This window comes from Macaca nemestrina, chromosome 3 (assembly GCF_043159975.1).
Source record: "Macaca nemestrina isolate mMacNem1 chromosome 3, mMacNem.hap1, whole genome shotgun sequence".
NCBI lineage: Eukaryota > Metazoa > Chordata > Mammalia > Primates > Cercopithecidae > Macaca > Macaca nemestrina.
In genome coordinates, this window is record NC_092127.1 from 152668276 (window position 1) to 152692901 (window position 24626).

The 24626-nt window shown below is 36.6% G+C and overlaps 1 protein-coding gene across 9 annotated transcripts in view; it reads left to right on the forward strand.

The window, feature by feature from the left end:
- LOC105487691 (Yip1 domain family member 7) overlaps nt 1–22454 on the forward strand; it is a 55102-nt gene extending 32648 nt beyond the window's left edge. For 6 of the 9 annotated variants that reach the window (XM_071093658.1, XM_071093660.1, XM_071093659.1 and 3 more), the window contains 4 exons: nt 8820–8981; nt 15627–15774; nt 20017–20198; nt 22211–22454. In XM_071093658.1, the coding sequence (XP_070949759.1) occupies nt 8820–8981; nt 15627–15774; nt 20017–20198; nt 22211–22373 (655 nt within the window). In that variant the 3' untranslated portion in view covers nt 22374–22454. Of the gene's footprint in view, nt 1–3613; nt 3782–8819; nt 9540–15626; nt 15788–20016; nt 20199–22210 lie in introns of those variants that run through there. The other 3 variants (XM_071093661.1, XM_071093663.1, XM_071093664.1) reach the window with 3 other exon arrangements.
- The last annotated feature ends 2172 nt before the right edge of the window (nt 22455–24626 follow it).

Sequence of the window (24626 nt, forward strand, 5' to 3'; positions counted from 1 at the left end):
TAAACCATCTATGAGAAACCACCTCCATGATCCAATCACCTCCCACTAGGCCCCACCTCCAGCTGGGAATTTCATTTCAACATGAGATTTGGGTGGGACACAGATCCAGACCATATCCTTCTACCACTGGACCCTCCCAAATCTCATGTCCTACATGTCAAAGTTCAAATTAACCCTTCCCAACAGTTCCCCAAAGTCTTAACTCACTCCAGCATTAACTCAAAAGTCCAAGTCCAAAGTCTCACCTGAAGACTAGTCCCTTCTGCCTATGATCCTATAAAATCAAAAACAAATTAGTAACTGCCAAGATATAATGGAGGTGTAGGCATTGGTGTAGGCATTCTAAAAGGGATAAATTGGCCAGAAAAAAAGGGAATACCCCATGCAAGTTTAAAACCTAGCAGTGCAGTCATTAATCTTAAAGCAAATTTGTCCAACCCACAGCCCACAGGCTGTGTGCAGCCCATGGTGGCTTTAATGTGGCCCAACACAAATTCATAAACTTTCTTAAAACGTTATGAGATACTTTTGCAGATTTTTTTTTTTTTTTAGCTCATCTGCTATCGTTAGTGTTAGTATATTTTACGTGTGGCCCAACACAATTCTTCTTTTTCCAGTGTGGCCCAGAGAAGCCAAGATTGGACACCCCTGTCTTAAAGCTTCAAAATAATTTCGTTTGACTTCATGTCCCACATCCGGGTAACAATGATGCAAGAGGTGGGCTCCCAAGGTCTTCAGCAGCTCCAACCCTGTGGCTTTGCAGGGTGCAGCCCCTGTGGCTGCTCTCAAGTACTGGTGATGAATGCCTGAGACTTTTCTAGATGCAGGTTGCAAGCTTCTGGGGGATCTGCCATTCTGGGGTCTGGATAATGATGGCCGTCTTCTCACAGCTGCACTGTGAGGGACTCTGTGTGGAGACTCTGTGTGGGGGTTTCAACCCCTCCTTTTCATTCCACACTTCCCTAGTAGAGGTGTTCCATGAGGGCTCCACTTCTGCAGCAGGCTTCTTCCTGGACATCCGGGCTTTTCCATAAATCCTCTGGAATCTAGGTGGAGGCTTCCAAGCCTCAACTCTTGCACTCTGTGCACCTGCAGGCTTTACACTATGTGGAAGCCACCAAGACTTAGGGCTTGCATCCTCTGAAGCAGTGAACTGTAACTGGGCTCATTTTGCCCCAAGACTGGAGCTGGAGTGGCCAGAATGCAGGGAGCAATGTCCTGAGGCTATGAAGGGAAGTGGGGTCCTGGGCCTGGCCTACAAAACCATTCTTCCCTCCTAGGCCTCTGAGCCTGTGATGGGAGGGACTGACACAAAGGTCACTTAAAGGCCTTTGAGTCCTTTTCCTGTTTTCTTGGCTAATAGCACATGGCTCCTTGTTTTCACTTATGCAATTTTTTTGCAGACTGCTCGAATTCCTCCCTTGAAAATGTGCTTTTGTTTTCTACCATTTGGCCATTCTGCAAATCTTCCTAACTTTTACACTCTGCTTCCTTTTTAAATATAATTTCAAGTTTCAGATCTTTTCTTTGCTCATACATATAAACATAGGTTGTTAGAAGCAGCCAGCTCACATCTTGAATGCTTTACTGCTTAGAAATTTCTTCCACTAGATGCCCTAAACCATCATTCTCAGGTTTAAAGTTTCACACATCCCTAGAGAAGGGGCACAATGCACCCAGGCTCTTTGCTAAACTATAGCAAAAGTGACTTTTACTCCAGTTCCCACTAAGTTTCTCATCTCCCTCTGAGATCTCAGTCTAGACTTTGTTGTCCATATCACCGTCAGCATTTTGGTCATAACAATTTGACGAATCTTTAGGAAGTTCCAAATTTTTCCTCATCCTCCTGTCTTCTTCTGAGCCCTCCACAGTCTTCCGACATCTACCTGTTACCCAGTTCCAAGGCCACTTCCATATTTTCAGGTATCTTTAAAGCAAAGCCCCCACTCCTCAGCACCAGTTTCTTGTATTAGGCCATTCTTGCACTACTATAAAGGAATACCTGAGACTGGATAATTTATAAAGAAAAGAGGTTTAATTGACTCATGATTCCACAAGCTGAACAGGAAGCATGGCAATAGCTGCTTCTGGGGAGACCACAGGGAGCTTTTACTCATGGTGGAAGGCAAAGAAGTGGGTATCTCACATGGCAGGAGCAGGATCAAGAGAGAGAAGTGGAAAGTGCTACTCACTTTTAAAAAATCAGATTCATGAGAACTCTATCACAAGAACAGCCCTAGGGGGATGGTGATAAACCATTCATGAGAAATTGCCCTCATAATTCAATCACCTCCCACTAGGCCCCACCTCCAGCATTGGGGATTACATGAGGTTTGGGTGGGGACACAGATCCAAACCATATCATTTACAGATTTTGGGGTCATACTTTGGACTAATAATGTGATTCTTTTGGTATTGGTTGTGCTATTTTTATTGAGATGCAACGTTTAATATTACAGTGATGCTATACAAAGATATAAGATAAAGAAAAACAATTTAAATTTAGATAGTTATCAAAGGTGAGCATGGTAATTTTATAAATTTTGTATTTTCCTTTATGCAACAAATTTTAAATTTTTACTTTCTTAAATAAGTGGTAGAGGAATTTTAATATTATACCCCCATTACAATAAGGACAATAGAAGCTAAGCTCCTGAGAACCTTTTTCTGTAAAATTTTGTTTCTCTTTGAAGAGGATAAGTCAAAGTTACTACCTGAAATAGTCCACCCATTCACAAAGGTTCCTTTGCAGCTAATAACTGTGAAAGTTATGTTTACTCAAACCTGATTAGTAGCACCTGATATAAGTTATGGAGAGGCCAGACAAGTACGGCAATGACATAGTTTTACTTAGACATTGGTCCATTTAGTCATCTTTATGTGTCCCTTTCATTTTTCTGGAGAGGCTTACATTAAAGAAATAGGTATTGGGGGATTTTTATCAAGAAAAAAGCCATTCATATTCCTATTCTAATTTGTTTCTACCAGTATTTTTGATGGTGTGCCTATTTTACTGGAAAATACATTAGGAATATTACACATGGCTAAGTGAAAAATAATAGCAGGTAATCACCATACATTCTGGCAGGTTCAAATAGTATTACACCAGGCTCTTGCTCTTAATGAGTATACATTTGAATTAGTAAATGATTAAGTGTGTATGTCCCCCCTCTATATATGTGGCTTTCTTTTCCTAAATAAGTTATTCTCTTGGTCAGGCTAACTCACATAAAGGAGGTCAAATATGTTATTCTTAGATTTCATATTAAGATTAATATTCAAAGGAAAGTACTAAAGGCCATTTTGTAAATATTTTATCATAAAGAATCACAGGGAGTTACCAAGTTCAGAACCTTGGACTGTATATTTAGTTTACCCCAAGGGCTTTTGTGAAAGAAATTTAAAACATGTTACTGAACAGCTCTATGTTTCTTTCCATTCTTTAAGGTAAAAACAATTTAAAATGAATAAAAATAAACAGCAAAAACATGTCAAAGAGGTATTTTGGTTTGGCAAAATTAAATCACCCATTTTAAGAGAGGGACTCTTTTTTTTGTTCAAGATGGCTGGCTTGGAGCATTTCAAGCATGCTTTATCCACTTAGAAGAAGCAAAATGGTGTGTGGACAATCATACTTCTAATATATTATCCAAGGCAGAACACTGGAATTCAACAGGAAACTGACGGAAAACACCAAAAGCTAGGAAGGGGAAGGAAAATAGGCAGCATACATGGCCAAGACCAGCCATGAACCAGGAATGACTCCCCAGTACAGGAGAGGGTGAGTGAGAGTCTTTACGCGGTCCACTCTTCTGCTGGGGAATTGCACAATCCAGGATATGGGAGAGCACCTTGACCCTCTCAAGCCCTAAGTCTAACTTAGAAAGCAACCAGGAAACTGTGAGAAGGAACTGCTTTAGAGAGGCAGCATGCCTTGTATTCCATGCTGTTTCTGAAACCCAGGCAGCTATAGCAAGACACCATTCTAGATCTTAGCCCTTAACAGACTGTGTGAAGTCCTGAGAATTCAGTCCTAGGCATTAGGGAAACTTGGGCTGCTGTTTGCAGAACTGGGGTGTGAACTAGGGGCTGGCCCTAACAACCAAGACTAAGAAGCTAGTGTGGCATGGGCTGCAGTCACCAGTGCGGGAAGCAGGTACTGCTCCTACTTAAGCAGGATGAGAGTTGCCATGAAGCCTTAGTGTTGAGCTAAGTGGGGACTCCTATGGGCCATGAGCATGAACTGAGGGGCATGGGGTCTAACCGAACAGTTGGGATGGCTATGACACCTGAGACAGGAGAGAGAACCCTGTCCAGACTGGGGGCTGTAAGAGGGAAGCAAGTCTCTTACTCACTGACCAAGGCTATGGCCACTGGGACTGGTCCCACCCTTCTCGTGGCAGGACCTCAGTGCAGTGGTGACTACAGTTTACCCAAGAATTCTACCAGAGGCCTGAGGACTGTTTCTCCCCCACCTGTCATGGCTGGTGCATGCATTCATGACTGGGGAGCCTGAGTGTAAGCTTGCCCAGTCTAGCTCCATCTGGCTTTGGCCCTCAACCAATAATAAGTGACAAAATTGAATCGGCCATAAAAAGTCTCTAAACAAAGAAAAGGCCTGGACCAGATGAATTTACAGCTGAATTCTACCAAATGTACAAAAAAAGAACTAATACTAATCCTCCTGAAACTGTTCCCAAAAATTCAGGTGGAGGGAATTTTCCCTAAGTCATTCTACAAGGCCAGTAACACCTGATACCAAAACCAGACAAGGACACAACAACAACAAAAACTTGACCAATAGTTCTGATGGACATAGATGCAAATATCCTCAACAAAATACTAGCAAATCAAATGCAACAGCACATCAAAAAATAATATGTCATGATTTAGTAGGTTTGATACAAGGGATGAATGGATGATTTAATACATGTAAAGCAATAAATGTGATAAATCACATAAACAGAGCCCAGGACAAAAACCATATGATTGTTTCAATGGAAAATTCAGCATCCTTTCATAATAAAATCCCCCAACAAACTAGGAATATAAGGAATGTACCTCAAAATAATAAACTCTATTTAGGACACACCCACAGATAACATCATACTGAATGTGAAAAGTTGAAAGCATTTTCTCTAAGAACTGAAACAAGACAAAATGCTCACTCTCACCATTCCTGTTCAACATAGTAGTGGAAATCCTATCTAGAGAAATCAGGCAAGAGAGAAAAAAGCCATCCAAATTGGAAATTGGATGATATGATCTTATTTCTAGAAAAACCTAAAGAATTCACCAAATCCTTTTAGAGTTAATAAATGAATTCAGTAAAGCTGTAGGGTATAAAATCAACATACAAAATCAGTAGCATTTCTATACAGCAATAACTGTCTACCTGAAAAAGAAATCAAGAAGGCAATTTCGTTTACAATAATTACAAACAAAATTTAGGAGTACATTTATTAGCCAAGGAGGTGAAAGATATCTACAAGGAAAATGACAAAACACTGATGAAAAATTATTGTGCATGACACAAACAAATGGAAAAACATCTCATGCTCATGGATTGAAAGAATTAATATTGTTTAAATGACCATACTGCCCAAAGCAATCTATAGATTCAATGCAATCACTATCAAAATACCAGCATTGTTTTTCAACAGAATTAGAAAAAAACTATCCTAAAATTCATACAGAACGAGAAAGAAAGCCCAAATAGCCAAAGCAATTCTGAGAAAAATGAACAAACCTACAGGCATCTCATTACCTGACTTGAAATTATATTACAAGGCTATAGTAACCAGAACACCATGGTATACTGCTATACAAATAGACAGATACATCAATGAAAAATAATAGAAAACACATAAATAAGGTCACATATTTACAGCTAACTAATCGTTGACAATGCTGACAACAACATAAGTTGGAAAAAGGACACGCTTTTCAATAAATGGTGCTGGGACAATTGGATTGCCATTTGCAGAAGAATTAAACTGGACCTCTATCTCCTACCATATACAAAAATAAACTCAAGATGGATTAAAGACTTAAACATAAAACCTAAAACTATAAAAATGCTTGAATAAAACATACGGAAAACTTTTGGACATTAGTCTAGGCAAAGAATTTATGACTAAGACCTCAAAAGCGTAGGAAACAAAAACAAAAAGAGACAAATGGGATTAAATTAAAAATTTCTGCACAGCAAAGGAAATAATCAACAGAGTGAACAGACAGCCAGTAGAATGGGAGAAAATACTTGGAAAATATTCATTTGACAGGGGACTAAAAACCAGACATACAAGGAACTGAACTCAACAGCCAAAAACCCTGAAACAATCCCATTAAAAAGTGGGCAAGGAGTAAGGTGGTATTGCATCGTGGTTTTGATTTGCATTTCCCTGATTATTAGTGATGTTGAGCATTTTTTCCTGTTTGTTGGTCATTTGTATATCTTCTTTTGAGAATTGTGTTTATGTCCTTAGCCCACTTTTTGATGGACTGTTTTGCCCTCACCTGTCATGGCTGGTGCATGCACTCATGACTAGCGGGCCTGAGTGCAAGCTTGCCTAGTCCAGCTCCATCTAGCTTTGGTCCCCAGCCAATAATGAGTGGCAAGATTGAATCAGCAATAAAAATAGCCAACAAATGGCAAAAAAAAAAAAAAAAAACAACCACCCTGAAACTCAACAGCCAAAAAACCCTGACACAATCCCATTAAAAAGTGGGCAAGGAGTAAGGTGGTATCGCATCATGGTTTTGATTTGCATTACCCTGATTATTAGTGACATTGAGTATTTTTTCATCGTTTGTTGGTCATTTATATATCTTCTTTTGAGAATTGTCTGTTTATGTCCTTAGCCTACTTTTTGATGGGATAGTTTGTTTGTTTTTTTCTTGCTAATTTGTTTGAGTTCCTTGTAGATTCTGTATATTAGTCACTTTGGAATACTATTCAGCCATAAAAAGGAATGAATTAATGGAATTTGCAGCAACCTATATGGAAGTGGAGAGTATTATTCTAAGTGAAGTAACTCAGGAATGGAAAACCAAACATTGTATGTTCTCTCTATAAGTAAGAGCTAAGCTATGAGAATGCAAAGACATAAGAATAATACAGGGGGCTTTGGGGACTCGAGGGAAAGGGTGGGAGGGGTGTGAGGAATAAAAGACTACAAGTTGGGTTTAATTTATACTGCTCAGGTGATGGGTGCACCAAAATTTCACAGATCACCATTAAAGAACTTATTCATGTAACCAAATACCACCTGTTTCCCCAAAATCTATGGAAATACAAAATTTTAAAAAAAGAAAAAAGTGGGCAAGAATATGAATAGACATTTTTCAAAGGAAGACATACAAATGGCCAACAATTATATGAAACAATGTTCAACATCACTAATCATCAGTGAAATGAAAATTAAAACAACAGTGAGATATCATCTTCCCCCAGTCAGAATGGCTCTTATTAAAGTGACAAAAAGTAACAGATGTTGATGGGGATGTAGAGAAAAGGGAACTCTTATACACTGTTGGTGGGAATGTAAATTATTAGTCTCTATGGAAAACAGTATGAAGATATCTCAAATAACTAAAAATAGAATGACTATTTTATCAAACAATCCCACTACTGGGTATATATCCAAAGGAAAAGAAGTCAATATATCAAAAAGGTACCTGCACTCATATGTTTATTGAAGCACTATTCACAATAGCAAAGACATGAAATTAACCCAGTATCCACCAGTGGATGAATTAATAAAGAAAATGTGGTATATATACAATGAAATACCATTCAGCCATGAAAAGAATAAAATCATGTCATTTACAACAATATACATGGAAATGGAAGTCACTATCTTAAGTGAAACAAGCCAGGCACAGAAAATCAAATATCACATGTTCTTACTCATAAAGGTGCTAAAAATACGTACACATGGAGGTAGAGAGTAGAATCATTGGCAGTTGATACTTGGAAGGGTGAGAGAGTAGGAAAGGAGTGATGGGAAATTAGTTAATGCATATAATGAATGTTATTTGGGTTATGGATATCCTAAAAGCTCTAACTTGACCACTACACAATCTATGCATGTAACAAAACTTTATATGTACCCCATAAATTTGTACAAATAAAGAGACACTAAAGCCAACTAGATAATACATTTAGCTAGGAACTCAGAGACAATTCTGTTGATAATGACTGTCATTACCAACAGAACTGGCCAGAACTGAAGTATATTTCCTTATTCACAGTGATTAGTATATGTATTTATTTTTCCTATCAGTTGACTATACTATTAAAATTATCATTTTTCCTTGCTGCTTCCACATATTTGGAAGGGCTTCGTTGCTGGAGACTGTCCCTGAAGATAAGTAAAAAAGCAGCAGTGTGTGATGAGCAGATCACTGTTCAGAAAGCTTCATGCCAGAGTCCAGCCCCTGCAATGTTATTTTGTGTTACTGGACAAGTCATTTAGTCTCTGTGAAGTTCTGTGTCTTTTTCTGTAAAATGAGATTAGAAATACAGCTTTTACCTTATAGAGTTTTAATTGAGAAAAGATTAGTGGAAGCATTCAGCATGTTGTACATGCTCAATTAATGTTTATTGATATGGATTATTTTTCCAGAAGCCTTTAGATGACCAGTTGTTTTACATTTTTGGACTAAAGTTAAGTTTTAAGTAAGTTGTTTCTTTCATGAGTAAATACTCATAAAAACTACGTGAATTCATGTAAGTAAAATTGTAACTTTCCTACTTTATTTATCATGATACCTTTTTCTTAGACCTAAAAATGTTTGTATTTTTCTTTTTCTAGACAACAAGCTGGTGAGCAGCCTCAGCCTGCCTCTTTTGTTCCATCAGAGACGCTCATGTCAACAGGTTATGCAGGACAATTTTTTCAGCCAGCATCCAACTCAGATTATTATTCACAATCTCCTTACATTGACAGTTTTGATGAAGAGCCTCCTTTGCTAGAAGATAAGTTAAGGAAGTGTTATTAATGTCTGTACAGCTAGAAGAATAATAGCAATAATTAGCACTTAATGTGTGCTGTCAGCCTGCAGTGTACAGTGTTTTATGTGTGATTGTTTCACGTATAACAAGAGTTTGCTGAACCAAAACCCTTAAACCGTTGGAGTTTGTTGCATGTTTGCGTAGGGGAAATTGGGTGTAGATATGGGCCATTCTGTGACATTGCTGCACTTATTAAATGCTCCTTCACTCTTTCTTAAATTTGAACTCCTTGGCCAAGAATAGAAAAAAATGCAGACATCTTTTGGCAAAGTAGTTACATCAAAGTGACCACCCTTCCCACCCAGTTAATGAAGCACTTCATAACAGCATATTTTATTTTCTGCTATGTTTTCCTGGGAGCAAAGTGGATAGTTTCTCAAATTAATATTTTTGTTGTCATTGTTGACATGGAGACAAGCCAGTATTTTTCTTTCCTGACTCATGCAAGCCCTTTCATCTCACTTGGCATGAGTAGGTGAGGAAGTATATAAATCCAGTAAATAACGCTCCTGCTGGGAAGGTAATCCAGAGATTCTTAGAGCTGAAGGTCCTTAGGGGATTTTGGAGTTGTTCCATCCATTGGTTTTTTTTTTTTTTTTCCATATGTAGCCAGTCTGTATGTGCTGTTTTTGCTCTTAAACAAGATTAATACAGTGCTAGAAACATAGGTGTTAAGACACTAAAACCCCAAGTGGATTTAAATTTGAGAACCAAGCAGAAATAGTCACTGGTTAACTGCTGCAAGGCCTTTGCATGTAGTCAAGTGAAAAGGAATAGATTAAAATTTCCAGTATTTTACATCACAAGATGTAAAGATGTTTGCCTCACATGAACACAACCAACCACATTCTTCTTTCTTTTCCTTAAAAATGTAAAACCGTGAAAGATTTAAACTGTTCAGAACAGAACAGAGATTTATATAATTGATCTATTGGCTCTTTGGAAGCCAGTCAAGTTTCTGGATCAGTTATCTTTAACCAGTTCATTCTGTTTTGCCTCTACAAGTAATAAACACTTAAAAGTTACAAGTTATTCTAGTTAAACATTTTCCTTGGCTTTGCCAATATCTCTGCCTAATTGTCTTCAGAATTGGGAAAACAGAGAAGCATAATAAAAATATAAAAATTACTTCAAATCTTGTCTCAAAGACATGACTATCATTAACAATTTGATGTATTTTCTTCTAACCTTTATTCTATTTTCCTATGAATGCCTATGTATATGTATTATGCATGAATATACATGCATACTTTAAAGTAAAATACTATTTTTTCAATGAATATATATACGTTTGAGTACTTAAGTATTGCATTCTTTTTATTTACTTTATGTCACGAGCATTTTTTTTTTTTTTTTTTTTGAGATGAAGTCTCACTCTGTTGCCCAGGCTGGAGTGCAGTGGCCCAATCTCGACTCACTGCAACCTCTGCCTCCTGGGTTTAAGCGATCCTCCTCCTTCAGCCTCCTGAGTAGCTGAGACTGCAGGTGCACACCACCGTGCATGGCTAATTTTTGTGTTTTTAGCAGAAACAGGGTTTTGCCATGTTGTCAAAGCTAATCTCGAACTCCTGACCTCAGGTGATCCGCCTGCCTCAGCCTCCCAGAGTGCTGGGATTACGGGCATGAGTCACTGTGTCCAGCCTGTCACGAGCACTTCTATACAAACATTCTTTAAAGTCATTAAATATTATTTGAAAACAATTTATAATGGTTTCATAGAGCTCTATGATATAACATAACCATAATTTAAACATACCTTAAAGGTTATTCCTTATAGCAAGTAATGCTTTGCCATCTTTGACCTTTGTAGAGTCTGTCCTTAGGATGTACCCATAACAGTGGGATTGCTGGGTTAAAGGTACTGACACTGTCAAATGATGTCAAAAATGGTGTTCTACTCCACTTCCAGAGTAGAATATGACACGTCTTTGTCAATTTCATAGGAAAAAAGGAAAAAGGAATACTTTGTACCTCTGGGTTACTAAAAAAATTTTGACATTTCTCGTATGTGTATTGACTTTTTATTTTTCAGGGTTTTTTTGGTTCAGATTTCTATAGAATTTAAAGAATTTTCTTTCCTTGTTTATTTTTTAGGGATTTTATATAGTAACCATATTAATTATTGTCTAGAATATGTATTTTAAACATTTTTTTCCTAGCTAGTGTTTGCCATCTGATTTGTTTATGGGTCATTGGGACATATTAAAAGTGTGATATTAATTTTTTAAACCCAGAATATGTTTCCTAGTAACATTTCTTTCCAATTGTTGTTTGTTTAAAATTTATTTCTCCAGCTCTAGGTACTGCCTCTATCTCCTTATAGATGCTCACATTTTAAAATTATCCTTTTGTATTTTTTGTTTTATATTGAAATTATTATTCAATAGTTGTTTAAGCTTAATATGTGAAGTAAGATTTAATTTTTTTCTGTACTGCTTAACTATTTTTTTCTGCAGCATTTATTGAAAATAATCTTTTCTACTATCTGAAATGTCTCTACTGTTGCATTAATTTACCACTCTCTATACATCCTCCTCTAGCATGTCTTTCAATTTGAATAGAAAATACGTAATAGATTTTTATTTATATTTTATACAGCTCAGAGTCAATTTCCCCAAAATATACAGTGTATTAGAACAGCAGTCCCCAACCTTTTTGGCACCAGGGAACAGTTTTGTGGAAGACAATTTTTCCACAGACAGGTTGGGGAGATGGTTTTGGGATGAAACTCTTCCACTTCAGATCATCAGGCATTAGTTAGATTCTCATAACAAGCGTGCAGCCTAGATCCTTTGCATGCACAGTTTACAATAGGTTCATGCTTCCATGAGAAACTAATGCAGCTGATCTGGCAGGAGGCGGAGCTCAGGTGGTAATACTTGCTCGCCCACTGCTCACCTCCACCTCCTGTTGTGTGGCCCGGTTCCCAACAGGCCATGAGCAAGTTGGTATGGGTCCATGGCCCTGAGTTTGGGAACCCCAGTATTAGAAGATAGAGTACCTAATATAATTTTGTGTTTTGAATCTATGAAATATCTGGATTTTGGATCCAATGTATTCTTCAAGCTGAGTGACTTGTGAAAGCCTCAAGCCTCTTTTGTCTAAAGATATGAAAAAGGCCATGATATGTCTTTTTCAGATATAAAAAATGATACAATTTCTAGGATAACGCATTAAATAACATTTACTAGTTTTTATTGACCATCCATCAGAATGGCCTATAAAATTATCAAGCTATAATAATGAACATTCCTTGCACAAAAAGCATGTTGTTTCAAAAGAGTCCTTCTTTATTTCTTAAATATTTTGTTGTCTAAAATATTTGTTTGGTTTTATGTAAGAATGATAAATTTTGCTTTTAATGTAAAATCAATATGTTAAATGCATTTTTGAGAATAATAGTAAATTCAAACCTGTCAGATAAGAAGAATTACTGATATTTGGTATGTTGTATTTATAGCATAGCTTGGCGCTTCTATATGAAAGGCCAGTGCCACAATTTGCATAGAAAATAGAGATCTTAATTCACTTTTATAGCATATGTATCATATACTTTACTACCACTAGATGACAGCAAAACAATAAATTTTGCATTCAAATTTTACAGCAGTTTTATCTTCTTTTATTTTGTACAATAAGATGTTATATTAGAGTATGTATAATTAATAAGTAGTTATAATCGCTCACATACCTTATAATAAATAAAAAACACAATATTATTGAGATATTTCAGTAGAAAGCACATAAAATATTTTTCATTATGAAAATATTTATATGGGCTTATATTAATTTACTGTCTCATGGCTTGATGTTAAAATATGTGCAGGAGTTAGTTATGCCATTAAATAAATGGTTGACATCAGTAATGATGTTGCATAAAGCATTTTTCATCTGAATTTCTTCCAAAATAATTATGTTTTTTGAGGAAAAGGTATTTGGAATTTACCACTTTATTGTGGTAAATACTGAAAATGTATTTTTAGCATAAATGCCAAAATTAAAAAATAAAGTTTGATAACATAAGCTTCAGGTGAAATTAATTTAAAATTAATTAATTTTAAATATATAGCATGTCTCAATTTTTAAAGTCTTCTTCTCTTTCAAAAATTATATTAGACATTCTAACCTCCTTTAAGCTTGGTGAACTGCTCATATTATTCAAAGTGTATGTTCATTAATAAATATACAAATGCACTGTGGAAATAAAGGATGAAACAAGAAAGCGGAAATGTAAATTATTTGCTATTAATTTAACTATTCGATTTTTTTAAGCTTAAAATAACAGATGTCATTCTGGGCATGAAATGAATAAAACTTTATTTCTTGGTTTAGACCAGTGTCTAGCTGACCCTCTGAAAATTTCTCAGTTGTTAGAACAAGGGTCCTCTGTGTCATGGGGTTTATTAAAAGTCTGTGTTGTAGTCTGTGTACAGAAAGTCAGCTTTGCAAGGTATTTAGGTGGTATGTGCCTCTGTAAAATAAGTTGAGCTATACCCCTGTATCTGACCAAAGAAAGTTACTAAAGCTTGGAAGCGTAGTTACATGCCACATACAAATACATTTAGGAAGACAGTCCTTCACATGGAAGAATTGGGCTCATTAAAAAAAAAAAAAAAAAAATATATATATATATATATATATATATATATATAAAAGATTAGACGAACATTGACCCAACCACAACTCTATGGTTAAACCCGTGCTTTCTTGAGTCAGATTGCGCAGCGTTGAAAGCTAGGTTTTCTATTACTGCTTTGTGTCTTCAGACAAATTAATCTCTCAAAGCCTTATATATCCGATGCATAAAATAGGGATAAAATAATAGCAATTGGTTGTGCATTTATAAGACCAATTTTTGTAAATCTTGTGAAGTCCATAGCAAACACTCAGTAAATTTTAGCTTTTAGCCTCCACGTCACCCTTACGGACATTCTGAAATTATAGAAGGAGGATAACCAATTTGATTGCTGGTCCCTAAATAGTGAAGTCATACTCTTCTCTTTGAATGTTCTCTTTCTCTACCCTAGATACATCTTAGTTGATCTCTACAGGAGTGGTAGGAAAAGAAACCAATGTGGTATCAATACTTATTTCTATGTTCAAGGATGTCAAATGGCTCGGTATTTGCTTTATAGTAATGAGAGAAGCAGATTCTAGCAGAAGGATCTGTGAGGCAGCAGTCAGAAGTCTTTGAAAAGTGGGAATTGGAGGAAAAAAATTAGAAATTTCTAAATAGGTTTGGACTCATGAACGCTGAACTTCACTGATTTTGGATACTTTATTTGAATATTACCATGTATAAAAGAGAAAGGTTAACTTGTCTCAAGAATTTAATCTTTGAATACATAGACTCAGCTTCACAGTACATTGACCTTACAAAAATATGCGTGCACATCATGATCACTTTTACTTGCAGAAAGAGCCCTTTTCCCCTCTGTGTAGTTTCATTCATTTAGCATAAAATTGCTCTTCTCATTAGGCACAGTGGACTTGGACTCAGTCTCATTAGTTTAGTATAGTACTACTAATTTAAAAATTATGCCATGGCTGATATGATGGGATTTCAGAAGTGTCAGCAATTGAAAATACAGGAAAAGGGCCAGGTGCGGTGGCACAGGGCTGTAATCCCAGCAGTTTGGGAGGCCAAGGCAGGAGGGTCCCTTGAGCCCAGGAGTTCGAGACCAACCTGGGCAATGTAGTGAGACCTCATCACTATGGAAAAAAAAAAAAATTAACCAAGTGTGGTGGTGCATGCCACAACTGAGACATGAGTCTCAGTTACACAAGAGACTGAGCGGAGGAGCTGGGATCATGCCACTGCACTCCAGCCTGGATGACAGAGGGAAACCCTGTCTCAAAAAAGAAATTTAAAAAAAAAAAAGAAAATGGCCGGGCGCGGTGGCTCAAGCCTGTAATCCCAGCACTTTGGGAGGCCGAGACAGGCGGATCACGAGGTCAGGAGATCGAGACCATCCTGGCTAACATGGTGAAACCCCGTCTCTACTAAAATATACAAAAAACTAGCCGGGCGAGGTGGCGGGCGCCTGTAGTCCCAGCTACTCGGGAGGCTGAGGCAGGAGAATGGCGTGAACCCGGGAGGCGGAGCTTGCAGTGAGCTGAGATCCGGCCACTGCACTCCAGCCTGGGCGGCAGAGCAAGACTCCGTCTTAAAAAAAAAAAAAAAAAAAAAATACAGGAAAAGGAACTATCTAGATGGACAATAGGATGAAATTTTTGATCTGCTAGCTACAATTTTATTTTTTACTGTATATTGCCAATTTCCCAATTTTTAATTAGATTGAAAGCTTGTATTTGCTGCATAAATCAGGGAATGTTTTCCTTGATGGAAATATTTCTCTAACACATTTCTTTTAAGTCATTCTTTGGAAACCAAATTACTTTTTAGTTTGTTTTTTAAAGATTTGTATGTTACATAGAACTTGAGTTTCTGTGTAATACAGAACTTGGAACTTCAGAAGGTATGATAAAACAATCAGATTAAAATGCTAAGTAAGTTAATCAGATATGTTAACCTTTAAAGAGTGTAACTTATTTTTATTTTTCTATATTTATATTATCATATTATCTATCTTTTTTTCCTTTTTACAGAACTTGGAATCCATTTTGATCACATATGGCAAAAAACTTGGACAGTGTTAAATCCAATGAAGCCAGCAGATGGCAGTATTATGAATGAAACGGACCTCACTGGACCCATTCTTTTTTGTATAGCCCTGGGAGCCACCTTGCTTCTGGTAATGTGTCACAGTAAGCACCAGATTTTAATGCTTGTCCTTGCCAGTGCTGGTTTTGAAGCAATATGTATAAATATAATAGAAACTGTGTCACTTTACATAGTGAATTTTGTTAAGTGAGAGAGAATAATTTAACCATAGTGACAAAAATATGCTACCGTTATGCATTGCAACAGCTAAAACGTATAAATTTAAATAGAATTTCAAAAATCAAGAAGGAGATCAAAGTAGGAGCTCACTTATGTCTTTTTTGTTATTAAGAAAAGACTAAATCTGGAATAATGGGAGGAAAACAGATTTGGGAGATATAAGGCCTACATTTTATTTTTTGTTTTTTTGTGAGAGTTCTATTGTGACACTGAATAAGTCACTTCTCTTTGGTCACCATTTTCTTTGCTGTGATAAATCTCCAGACTATTTCTAACATCTTATGAGGTACGAGACTGATCTCCTTGTTTTGGGTTAGGCTACTAGGAAAAAGTTAATTTGCAATGACAAGCTATGATTTGTTTACTCAGCCTACATATTTCCTCTAAAATGTTAGTTTTCCACATTTTATGAAGACATTTGTTCCCCGACTTCACCATATGTCTTATGTATGCTTTCATTCTTTCTATCTGGAAGTAATGGTATTAAGGGTCACTAAAAACGTGACCTAAGTAAAGTTTAAAAGACATTCTAGCTCATAGTTTAGGAAAATGTTTCATTTAAAAAAAAAAAAAAAAAAAAGGAATAAGAAAAAAATGAGAAAATGTCTCTGACTTTATACCAAGGAGGAGATGGCAATACAATAAAAACAGAGAATGATAAAGATGGTCAAGGCAGTGTGAAAAATGTTGTTTCATTAAGACACAAAGAGATAAACTAGGCAGAATAAATAATATGAGAAATTAAACATTATAAAAAAAACTCTTACAATAACTATTTAGCCCTTTTCCCCATTTTCCTGCTCTTCATGTTCCATAATAATAATTTCTTCCAGTGGATATACAATTTTCAAAAGTAGTTGTAAAATGCATTTGCAACTAAATAAAATTCTGCTTTTCAATTATTATATATAATCAATCAAAATACTGATAGGAATCTAGTTTCTGCAGGTAATTTGGCCAATAATAACATCATGTTAATCCAATACAATAGTATTTAGTGATAACATCTTATTTCTTTGTACTACAGCAAGTGCAAATACTCTGTAAATCAAACACTATATCAACTAGAGTTTTAATTTAGTCTCTAACCTCCCTTCTTCTGTCTTTGTCACAGTAATTTGATAATCTTAGATTAACTGCTAAGTAAGGCCATGTCAATTAATCAAATAGTCAGAAACAATCAATTTAATATATTAACTCATCTTTCTTTTTCAAGTCATTTGTAATAAAACAGCTGTTTGTTCTGTAGCAGAACATCACTGTTACCATCCCTTAAAGAACAGCATCAATTCCATTATGATCTCTCTTGGATGCATAATGTTAGTTAGAGTTATTTACATATCCCTTCTTATATTTTAAATACAAAGCAATAGAGGCAAAAATTCTTAACTGGAAGCGAGAAAATTGGATCTACCCTAGCTTTGCCACTTGCTGTAATCTTTAACCTTCGGCTTCATATTTCTAGGCTTTCATTTCATTTTCTTCAAGGCAAAAGGAGTTTATTTAAGTAGCTCTTCAGGTTCTATTTAGTTCTAAAATTGTGTAGAATATGTGAAAATATGTATTTTCTGAATGTCTTTATGCAAACCTTATCACTTGAAATTTTACCATTAGATATGATAACTTTCAAATTGATTCTGATATAGAGCAAAAAGGACTCCCCCAAAACACCAACTGAATATTAATTAAAGTATGATTTAACTCAGAATTCATTTGATTATAGATTAATGCTTTCCTGGATATGTAGAATTAAAATGTAAGAGTGATTTTACTGGCTGATACAGGAATTTTACTAGAGAAAGCAAACTAAATCCAGAATCAGTATCCAAATCTGTTTATCATCTCTGGAGTCATAAGAGTCATAGTCACATATGCTTCCTTCTTTGAGATTCATGCTGACATAAGACGCCATTCTTTCAGTGGACTTTCTTCAGGCAAAAGGAGACAAACCAAAGAAAGCTTCAAGCACTTAGCACAAATTTAGTTTTACTTATTCTTTTCCCCCAAATTATTTTCATTTCCAACACCAAGAAGACAAATGGTTTAAAGCTTTTGCTCCATTTAACTTTTCTGGTAGGGCCAAGAGCGTGGTCTGAAAAAGCAACATGCATGGCCAATTTAAAAGTGCAATCAGAAGAACACTAAGTATTTTAAATCACGATGTGGTAATGAGGATGGTATAGGGAGGATCCTTAAAAATTTTGAGGTTAAAAAAATAGAACATTTATTTTCTATTTCGATTATAAGCCCTTGTTAGAATTTGAAACAATTCTTTAAAATGGCAGTGATTTAGGCTAAATGGAATTACAACTTAAATTGGACAAACTACCAAAGAAAGACACGATGAGAGAAGTTCATAACTGACATGAAAACACACAACTTTACTACCAAATTAACTTCATTTGTAGAACTGCCTTTTCAGGACAGGAAGGTGCAGTTAGGTGTCCTTTGGGTGTAAGAGAGTTGTCCTATGCCATTAGGACTAGCCCTACCTCATATTTATCCCATCCAAGTAAAATATTAAGTAGATGGTTTCTCTAATACATGACAATGATGTGAAATTGTCTTTATTTTGCAAGTGGAGCAAACTCACCCAATAAAGCAGTGGATAGCTGATGTGTTTCTCTAGCATGTCCATCATTAGCATTATTTCATTAAATGGCCACAAGAATATAGAAGATATCATAAGAATTTATCAGTGGCTAATGCTGGAGACAATTCTGCCAGCAAAAGTCAGGAATATTTATGAAAGGACTTCATAGTGATCAACGCTCCAACTGCAGAGGAAGAAGAATTCAGAATAGGTGAACAATTTTGAACATTAAAATAGCTATGACATTCTCCATTACCCTGATTAATTGTAAAATAAATATCTCTGAAAGACTTCATAGATAATAGCATGGAGAAGGAAAAGTGACAGCTAAAAAGCTCTTTCTCTCCTGAATCAATTTATCAGCTCCTTCACTGTTTTTGTCTAATTCCCATGAAAACCAGAGACAGCCTATTCAACTTTTATCTAGAAGTTATGATCAGCATAATGTAAATATAAAAAATTAATGAATTTTTAACTGTAGCTTTGGTATTCTCAGAAAGCAAACATTAAAATATCCTCTTTTGAAGTAATAGTATGCTGTGATTTTCTCTGAATGCATTTACTGGGGCTTGTACTCACAAAATACTAGCTCTGTGAGCAATGGCTGTTTTTATGAGTTTTCCTCAGAAGATTGGTGGTGTACTCTGAACACTACTAACTTCCTTTGACAGTACACCTTTTATGATTCATTACCAGTTAGTTTATATAAATCACCTTTTCATAAGGTGTGGTTAATCAACCTGGCAATAGGTATCATGAAACATAAAAGGATTCTGTGTTCAACTAAGTGCTAAATTAAATAGGGTTAAATATGTGCCATTATTTTGGGACTTATTTAGGACTTGTAAGAGCTCCTGTTGATGTTCAGGACCTACATTTTAGAGCTGAAATACCTAGGTTGAAAGCCAACCTCCATTGCTTAGCATTATATTACCTTGGGCAAGTTACTTATCCTCTCTGCACCTCAGCGCCCTCATGTTTAAGTTGGTGTAATTATGACACTTATTTCATAAGGTGGTTATGTAGATTAAATAAATATATGTGGCACACTTAGAATGGGTTCTAACATGGTAAATCTTGTAGATGTTTGCTAATTTTACTAATATGCCTTATAAATCCACAAGACTAAAATCGGGTTTTTTATTCCTCTATTCAATCACGTAATTATTTAATAAATATGTGGACAAAGTATAGTCTTACTTATGCCTTGTACTCTTAATAGACAATTTATAATAAAAAATAAGTCTAGAAATAGTCTATCTTCTTTGTAGCATGCTTATTCCTTCCTAACTCTAGTCAGAAGTGTTTGTTTTCAGAATCTGAATTCAAACCATTGGCCATGTTTTTCCCAGAACTACCAGTCTCCTGATGACAGTACTACAAAGACAGGGAACAGCACTGAACTGACTCTAACATGCTCTCTGCTTCGTGATATTCAGATTTCCTCTTGGTGTCCATTGTGTGTTCAAACTGTTTTTTTTTTCCCCCACGTCGTTTCAGGCAGGAAAAGTTCAGTTTGGTTATGTGTATGGCATGAGTGCCATTGGCTGCCTTGTGATTCATGCCTTACTGAATCTGATGAGCTCTTCAGGGGTGTCATACGGCTGTGTGGCCAGCGTGCTGGGTTACTGCCTGCTCCCCATGGTCATCCTGTCTGGCTGCGCCATGTTCTTTTCATTGCAGTAAGTGTCGGTGTGCTCTCATTGACCTCACATGCACAATCATAGCCAAGGTTTGCCACAGGCATGCAAAAGTTAAGCCCTTTCTGATTGTTTTGGTAGTGGAACTGGGAAAAGCATGGCTATTAAAAGCTACACATAGATTCAGAAAAGTAGGTCAGTTTTGGCCCAGGTGCTGTTCTTACTTCATTCAGTTACTTAAAAAATAAGTTAATCCAAGTTATCTTTAAAACTGGCACTTTTTGGCTGGGCACGGTGGCTTGTGCCTGTAATCCCAGCACTTTGGGAGGCCGAGGTGGATGAATCATCTGAGGACGGGAGTTCGAGACCAGCCTAACCAACATGGAGAAACCCTGTCTCTATTAAAAATACAAAATTAGCCAGGCATGGTGGCGCAGGCCTGTAATCCCATCTACTTGGGAGGCTGAGGCAGGAGAATCACTTGAACCCAGAGGCGGAGGTTGCAGTGAGCCAAGATCATCCCATTGCACTCCAGCCTGGGCAACAAGAGCAAAACTCCATCTAAAAAAAATAAAGAAAGAAAAGAAAAAAAAAACTGGCACTTTTTAAGTTGTCACATTTTTCAATGTGAACTATCGTCATGTGTAAAATAACAACTACAGGAAATTCACTTGTTTGATTTTGGAAGAGTAAGTGCCTGGTGAACACTGATAAATTGCTTCGGCTTTCAGGCACTCTGCCTTCTGGGCTGAAAACAACTATTCTTTCTCAGCTGGGCTCCTTGCCGGGTAGAATTCCCAGGAACCCTGATGAGGATATTAATGTTGGAGAATTTTATAACATACATGCTCAGTCAATATTTTTTTTTCCTCCTTAATTTAGGCAATTAGTATGTGCAACTCAAGACCATTACTAAGAATACAGTACATTAAACAACTCTAGAAATTATCTCTAATAGGTATTACTTAAATCAATAAATGTAGTACTTATTTGGTGTTTTTAAAATATGTTTGGTTTATTAATAGTCTGAGGCATTAGAAGCCATACTATAGAGCTTTTCACTTGTTTTGCTTTCATTCAATTATTAGAAGTAGATATTTCTGTCATTTTCATAAATAATAAACACAATTCCCAACTTCAGAGTCAAACCAAGATCAAGTAAGGCAGTTTAGTTTGGTGGTGAAAAGAGTACTATGATAGGAGAGATCTTGACCTGTTGTCCACTTCACCATGCAATTTTTGTCATCATTTTATTGCTTTAAAACTGGGCAGTAGACATCTCCTGAGATTTCTCCCAGCTCTCATGTTTTATTTTTCTAAATAATGCATTCTGTTTAGCACATAAGAAAGGAAATTCACTCTTGACCACCTTTCCTGCCTTATTATACTCCAAGTGACCAGACTTGACTATCTTATTTGCTCACTTGCCTCCACAGTTACTTTTTGAAGATACCAGGTGAACAAATCTATTTCAACATTCTAAAAATATACAAAATGGAACTTCAAGGATGAAGTGGGAAGCCACACACATACGTGCTTTCCTGTCCCATGTGCTCCTTACTCGAGCTGTGTCAGACTTTTTGTGATGTCCGACAAAAACCTGAGAAGTAGATCTGAAAGTAGCGGGAATTAGGCACCTCACTGGAATGTAACTCTGTCTATCCTTCTCCCGTACCATTGGCCAATTTTTGAGACAAGTAGGGGAAAGGAAGTCTATAGCTATAAGGATGTGAAGGCTCTCAATGCTGTATTTAAGAGAATTTTAGGAGTTAGGATTTGAATATTGACAGATGAGAGGAGAGTGACTGCAGGTGACTTCTACTGTTTCTTCTAATTCAGGTTTAACAGAAATATAAAATATTTAGCCTCTGTAATGAATTTGACTAAAAAATGCCTAACTGGTCAAGGGCTTTTGTTCATATATTTCATGATTTTCATTTTACCACTGGAAAAAGTAGTTATAAATATTGTACCAAGGATATTTCAGAGGCAGCTTTAACTCAATGGTCTCTTTTCTACTGGCACAGGCAATCATCTCTTTGTCTTTGCTGCAGGGGCACCTTTGGAACCGTATCATCCCTGGTCATCATTGGCTGGTGTAGTCTCTCAGCTTCCAAGATCTTCATTGCAGCCTTGCACATGGAAGGACAGCAGCTTCTTGTTGCCTACCCTTGTGCCTTACTTTATGGACTTTTTGCCCTCCTAACAATTTTCTAAAGAATGTATGAGACAGCATTTCAAGACTCTATTTGCTTGCTGTCCAGATTATTTTGGAAATAAATTAACATTCAAATTTGATGATATGATTTTTGTTTTATTGCTTTTGAAAGAGTAATAAGCAGAGAGACAAAGCAGCACTTAAGGGTGGTGCTCTAATAGCCCATTGATTTGAATGATGTTTTGCTTTTGAGTTTGGTGCATTAAAACATTTCAAAATACTTAAAATAAAAAGGGATACAGTTGCTGTACTGATCAACCCTGCCTTTCTCAATAGATGTATTTCTGAGAAACATAAGTAAATAAAATCATATGTGTACTAAAAGGAAATCTCTAGTAAGCCTTTTCAGAAACTTTCATGACAGCTCAAGCTGTGTGCCTGTGGCTAAAGTTCCACTGTTCTGCACCTTTGGAGAGTTCAGGGGTATGTTACACAGGGTTTTACTTACCTAAAGAATCAAAGAACCTCTTGCCTCTCAATTCACTTACTTTAATAACTATTCTTCAGTCTCATTTAAATAATGCATTGACTCACCGCTTTTTCAAGCCCTCACTTCCTTCTTACTTGGTTTAGATGCCATGGCTCATTACTATAATTTCTTTCTTGCATGTATCCTCAGCAACCTTGCCATTTTCTCCCTAAGTAGGTGAATGTTACTAGAAGAAATCCCACTTCATATTTATTGTATTACCATGCCTTAAATGGTCCCTCAGTACTACCCTTGAATCCCACTACATTCTCTTAAATTTGCCTCCATGCTATCTGAGATGAATATATCACACAAATTTTTCACCGCTCAAATCCCCAACACTCCTTCCTCATGTTCTACTGTTTGTTTATTCTTATTTTATTGCAAAACAGAATCATCTAGAAGAAAAGTGCTTATCTTCCCACTTTCTTCTCGCTCAACTTACATGCACCTTTACCCATATATACTCTTATTTTCTTCTCATCTCTCTCTTCTCTCCACAGCCAGCCCCTCCACCTGCATAATCCATATTTTCTCATCACCTATCATTTATGTCAGCACATGAACATGTTTCAATAACTCTTATCTTAAAATAAAACTCCTTTGATTTAACATCTTTCTCCAGTTATGGCTCATTCTCTTTTTTTATTGCAAAAATTCTTGAAGGAGTTTTCTATTGTCTCTGCTTCTACTTTATCATTTCCCATTCTTGCTTTCCTACATTCTAGGCAATAATTTATCACCCTATTTACCAAGACCGCCTTTGTCAAGTTAGCAACAATGCCCATGTCTTGCACCATTCAGTGGTCAATTCTCAGTTTCATTTCATCTGAACCCTGACAGGTACTTATTTGATTACCCAATCTCCATTAGCCACTATGCTGAAGCACTTCTTCACTTAAATTCTAGAGTGTCACATGTTCTTGAATTATTTTCCTACCTCACAAGTAGCTTCTTTTCAGTCTCCTTGGCTGAGCTTTCCTCTTCTTCTCAGACTTAAATATCTTCTCTAATTCTCCCTTGCTAGATGAGCTCATTTTATTGGATAACTTCAAAATCAAATGACCCCTAAATTTCCATCTACATTCAATACTCTTCCCTAAGCTCTTAACATATGTACACAACTTATACTTAATATTTCTATTTGATCGTTAATACGGTATTCTCAATAATAGCATATCTGAAACCAAACCCTTGACTTCTATCCTGTCCTACCTGGCCTTACAAGAACCACAAATCACTCACTGGTCCATTTAATACTAGACAGTCTTGATTACTCTGACTTTCACATCCGACATCTAGTCTATCAATTATTTTGACTATGTAATCAAAACATGTCCCAAACGTCACCGTGTGTCCTGGGCTCCTTCATTGCTCAGACTACTCCAAACCACCCTCCTCTGTTGCCTCACGGAAGCAGTTTCCTAACTGGCTTTCTGCTTCCACGCTTTCACCTCCACAGGCTTTTCTACACACTAGTGCGATCCTTTGAAAATGAAAAGCAATTATGTCATCCCAAGGCCCTCTCATGGCTTTTATTCATATTTACAATAAAACTCAACCTCCTTTTTTTTTTTTTTTTTTTTTGAGACGGAGTCTCACTCTGTTGCCCAGGCTGGAGTGCAGTGGTGCGATCTCGGCTCACTGCAAGCTCCGCCTCCCGGGTTCCCGCCATTCTCCTGCCTCAGCCTCCTGAGTAGCTGGGACTACAGGCGCCCGCCACCGCGCCCGGCTAATTTTTTGTATTTTTTTAGTAGAGACGGGGTTTCACTGTGGTCTCGAT